The sequence below is a fragment of the Gossypium hirsutum genome, chromosome A04 (assembly GCF_007990345.1).
Source record: "Gossypium hirsutum isolate 1008001.06 chromosome A04, Gossypium_hirsutum_v2.1, whole genome shotgun sequence".
NCBI lineage: Eukaryota > Viridiplantae > Streptophyta > Magnoliopsida > Malvales > Malvaceae > Gossypium > Gossypium hirsutum.
The window spans coordinates 2858768-2864241 of NC_053427.1; the positions used below are offsets into that span (position 1 = coordinate 2858768).

Genomic DNA, 5474 nt, shown 5'->3' on the forward strand with positions numbered 1-5474 from the left:
TCTAACTCCTTAAATTTGGTTATTTTCCTAATTATTTTAAAAATTAGTCAACTTTGATAAATATAAAATATTTTTGGTATTTTTTAGTAATAAAGTTTGATTAAAATTATAAAATAATAAATTTTCAAAAAAAAAAGGAGTTACTATTATTAAATAAAATAACTATACTCAATGTTTAATTTTTCCTAATATATCAGATAGTTTTACTATATGAATTTAGAAATTATAAAATTCAGTCCAATGGGATTTGGTATGAGGTTAGAAACTAAAAAATGTCAAGTTAAAATGTATACTTCATTCCTAGCCATACATTCAGTTGCTCTATCTATATAACTCCATTTCTTCTGCATTCGATCATTGAAAACAAATATGACCAACTTATACAACAAGCACGCAGTTCTTGCTTGCGAAGGCTGGTCATGGGCCTGCCATGCCCCTGAATTCGCTCCTCTTATGGCGGGGGCACTAGTAATTTTCTGCTGTGCATTGTGGCGGTGGGGTATGAAATTCACCAAAATAAGCCCACCTCTACCACCTGGTCCTTTAGGCTTGCCTATAATAGGAAACCTTCCCTTCATTAAACCCGAACTGCACCGTTACTTTTCAGACCTGTCTCGGATCTATGGTCCCATCTTCAAACTTCGAATGGGGAGCGTGTTGACAATAGTCATAAACTCGCCTTCACTTGCCAACGAGGTCCTCAAAGTTCAGGATGCCATCTTCGCTAACCGTGACGTTCCAGCAGCCGGTATGGCCGGTACATTTGGTGGACTCAACATCTTATGGAGACCCAACGGTCCTAGATGCAACCAGCTGTGTAAGCTTGTTATTTGCGAAATCATGAGCAAACAAAGCTTGGATGCTTGCTACGTGCTTCGTCAACGAGAGGTTCGACGAATGGTAAAGGAGATTCACGGAAAAGTTGGTTCCTCAGTTAACATATATAAACAACTATCAGCAACCGCTCTACGAGTGATGATGAGCACGCTATGGGGTGATGATCCATCGCAAGATTTGATTGAGTTCAGGAAACGATTGGATGAAATTATAATGACATTTGCAACACCGAATGTTTCCGATTTTTTCCCAATTCTGGCCCCATTTGATTTACAAGGAATTGAATCCAAAGCGAAGGAGCAATTGTCGTGGTTTTATGGGGTTTTTGAATCAATGATAAAGAACCGAAGAAACATTAGAGATGATGGAAAAGAAAAGGACAAAATTAGCAAGGATTTTATGCAGCAATTGTTGGAGCTGCACTGGCGAGGAGATGATAAAAACTCTTTATCCATCAACGAAGTGAAAGCTTTGCTTCTGGTAAATAACTTTAACATAATAACATCCACATAAGTGTTGATATTTTCCATTTTACAATATTGATCTCTATATCTTGTAGGATTTGATGGTCGCCGGTACGGATACAATACCCACTACCGTAGAGTGGGCAATGACCGAACTGTTACGCCATCGAGATAAAATGATGAAAGTCGTAAAGGAATTAGATACGGTGATCGGAAACCAGAACACTTTGGAAGATTCTCATATACCTCAACTTGTCTACTTGGATGCTGTCATAAAGGAGACACTTCGTCTTCACCCGGTTGCTCCATTGCTAATTCCTCATGTGCCCAGTGAGACCACTGTTATCGGTGGATTAATTTACTGTCCCTAAAGGTTGCACGGTTTTCGTTAATGCATGGGTCATTCAAAGGGACCCTGAGTTCTGGGACGATCCTCTTCGGTTTCAGCCCGAGAGATTCTTGGAAACCGACATTAACTATCGAGGCAACAATTTCGGGTTTTTTCCATTTGGTTCAGGGAGAAGGATGTGTGTTGGGGTTTCTCTGGCAGAGAAGATGATGGCACTGCTCTTGGGCTCTTTGGTGCACTCTTTTGAATGGGGATTGTCAAAGGGGACTAAGCCTAGTTTAGAAGATAAATTTGGGGTTTTTTTGAAGAAAAAGGAATCACTTGTTGCTACACCCGTTGCACGACTTCCTAATTTGGAGCAATACCAATGAATATGCTCAGTTTTTGCGTACAATAAACAATATGATATGTATGTTAAATAATTGTTACTACGTAAGAAAAAAGTAACTACGTAATAAAATAAAAGACTTTACATAGAGATTGTAATGCATCTTAGGTTTAAATCCTAAAAATTTATATCGATATGTTTTGAATGAAATATATACTAATGCTTATATAGTTTACTATCGGTAATAAATTTATATATAATGTATAGAATAATTATTTTTATAAGCGTTAATATATACGGAGCTATTTGAATTTGATAACTTATATTTATTTGGTACTTAAATTTTTTTGGACTTAACTGGTACTTGAATTTAAAAATCATAAGTCAACTTAATACTTTTTTTTAGGTACCAAATTAACACCATTAAAATACACTATTGTGACTTTGACAACCAATAACATAATGACGCATTTTAACATGTGGCAAAAAAATTAAAAATGAAATTGATTTTTAGCACTAAGCCATACATTGGGAGCATGCAGGATAAGGTATTTCAAAAGAAATGAAGAAAGCATGGGCAACAAAGCTTAGGGCCCCTTTGGATAGCGTATGTGTTTACTTGCGGTTAGCGTAAAAACATCGATGGCGGTGAGATTAGATACTGTAGCACGAGACAAAAAAAAAACTAAACGCACCGCACTAGAGGTAAACGTCCATCCAAAGGGGCCCTTAGACAACTTCAGTCTAGGTGCACATGAACCAAGTTAGTGAGTTTCCATCTAGTCCTACAGCAACAAATAAGCCACAACAATGATATCATTTTTAGTGTTTATAATTTTTAAAATTTCAAAATTTTAATTTTAATTAATGCAATAATTGTAAAATTTATTTATTAAAATAATATTTTTTTCAAGTATCATATAAAAATAATAAACTGACATGAAATTACTTATATAATAATATATTTTCTCCATAAAATTTTAAAAATAATAAAATTTAAATTATCGAAATTAATAAAGATTTGCTCATTGATATTTGCTTGGAGATGCTCTCTTTCTCTTCATTACAAAAGATACTTATAATCACTACTTCTCATCCATGGTCACCCAACCCCCCTTAAATTGGTAACTTTTTAATTTAGACCCTTTATAATTTATAAAATATTAATTTAGTAATGATAAATTTGTATTTTGGCCTCCCAAAATGATAAAAAATTAATTTAACCCTTTAAAAAAAGGATATATGTTATTAAAATGATGAAATTGTATTTTTACTATCGTAAAAATATATAATTTAATTTCGGACCCTCAAAAAAATTTTCTAACTCTGCCAGTGTTTACATCTCCTTAAATCGAGCATCAAGTTTGTTATCCAGCTAGGAAAACTCCTACTGCAGTTGGCTAATGTCCTTTTATAAGCACGTGGCCATGAAGATCACGAGGCTCTGATACCTTTGTTAAAGAAAGAAGATCTAAAGAAAAATTCACATAGAGAAGGAGACGAAGAAAATGAGAAAAATTATGACTGTATTTGCATAGCCATTCCCACTTAGCCTGATTGGTGCTAAAATAGGGAAGATAATTGATCAAATAACATATTGGTAGCTGTCAAAACTGCCTCCATCAATACGCATCGTTTCAAATAAAAGACTTGGGCTAAAATAGTGCGTTTAAGACCTCTTTACACACCGTTTAACTAAAACAAAATGCAGTATTTTGGCAACTCAAAAAAACACAGATAACATTTCGATAACAATAATAGAAATTTAAAAGATTGAATCATTTCCCTCCAACAGCATATTTGTTCCATATCACTACCCCTCATCCAAGCCTTACTCATCTATAACAAAAATCATTAGCAAACCGAAGCAGGAGAACATAGCATTCCAAAGTGCACATTGAAGTTATTGTAAACAAGAATCACAAATATATATATATATATAAAGAAAAAGAGGGGTATTTAGATTTTATAAAAATGGAAGAAAAAAAACTAAGAGGGTTTACCTTGTTGGAATTGGATTTTGAGCTAATTTAACATTGTTTTTGAGAAATATTTTTGAAAAATTTAGTAGAGTGATAAAAAAATCGATAACGATTTAAGATTATAAATTCCATAGAGTAATGAATGAATATGTTATCAGCTTAAAAAAAAGTCAAAGTGGTAATAAATGCTGCATATAGTAAATGTGGTTGCTTTAAATTATAAGATTAGGAATCCCGCGTGTTGGCCTGATAGTTAGGGAGTACATCGCCGTGTTGTTGTTTAGAGTTTCGCCCTCTTCTTGTAATTCACTAAAAAATAAAATCATAAGATTAAATATTTTAAAGATTAGTTAATTAATATATCTATAATATATATACATTATACTACTTAATATATAAAGTAATTGAATTAGGAGAAGCAAACCAATAGTAGCTAATGTTTTGATTCATTTCCGACTTTTAAAATTTTATTAATTTATTAATTTAATTTTAAAATAAAAAAATATACTTATATTTATATTTTTAGAAAATATAAATTAAAATATTTTTAATTAATAAATAAAAATTCCAAGTCAACTTACAAACTAAATTACAAAGTATCTTGTCCAAAGCTCAACAGGACATGCCATTAGCCAACCATTGGATAGGAGTATTGGTGAGTTAGATTAGTTAAAAAATAATAATTTAGATATTGAGGTTGAGAAATGTGCTTTTAAAATTGCTCTTTAAAATTGTGATAATATTTACTATTACTATTATAATGTGCGTTTTGAAATGATAAAATGTCTATTATAAACGTGATATTGTAAAATCGAATATTTAATGAGAGATAAAAAGATACTATTCTTGAAAAATACTTTTTCAAAAATCAAAAGTTAAAATTTTTGGCTTAGATTAAAATCCTGATTAAGATTTAACGGTGGATTACAAAAATCCAATCTTGTATCCCCACTATTAGTTTCCAAATTCGAGTAAATGAAGGTCCGTTGGAGTTGATCATGCACAGAAGAGGATTAAGACAAGGAAATCTATTTGTCTCCCTATATTTTCATTTTGTCCCATAGGCCACAATGTGTTGTCTTGTGATATCGATCTACTGCAATCAGAGGAGAAGTCTTTGATCCATGGCATTAAAGTTAGTAAGAACAGTGTCTCTGTCTCTCATTTGTTCTTTAGAGCTAATATTGAAGAATGTAGTGTGGTGAAATCAATTTTTGTTTAAGACGAGTGTTTAATGTTATAAAATCTGATCTAATAGTTAGTCCTTATTATCACTCTTAAATTCATGAATATATTTAGAAAGATCCTGAATGCCAATATTTCTAAACATCCCAAAACCTATTCAGGATTTATATGGAGCATCGGTGAGCTAGAAGAAAGTTATTTCAACCTATCTTCATTTACCTTAGTTTATCTAATTAAAAGAAAATTACAAATAATTGTCCCTTATCAATACTTAAGTAATTCGGTGTAAATATATTTGTTTTTGGCTTTCACTGCTGACCATTTGGCAC

At 32.3% G+C, this 5474-nt stretch overlaps 1 protein-coding gene across 1 annotated transcript; it reads left to right on the forward strand.

Annotated features, from left to right (window-relative positions):
* Window positions 1-298: 298 nt before the first annotated feature.
* On the forward strand, window positions 299-2126 carry LOC107903347 (flavonoid 3'-monooxygenase CYP75B137). The gene is made up of 2 exons (XM_016829363.2): window positions 299-1317; window positions 1397-2126. Exons 1-2 carry the CDS (start codon window positions 370-372, stop codon window positions 1670-1672), a joined length of 1224 nt encoding a protein of 407 aa, XP_016684852.2. The 5' UTR covers window positions 299-369; the 3' UTR covers window positions 1673-2126.
* The last annotated feature ends 3348 nt before the right edge of the window (window positions 2127-5474 follow it).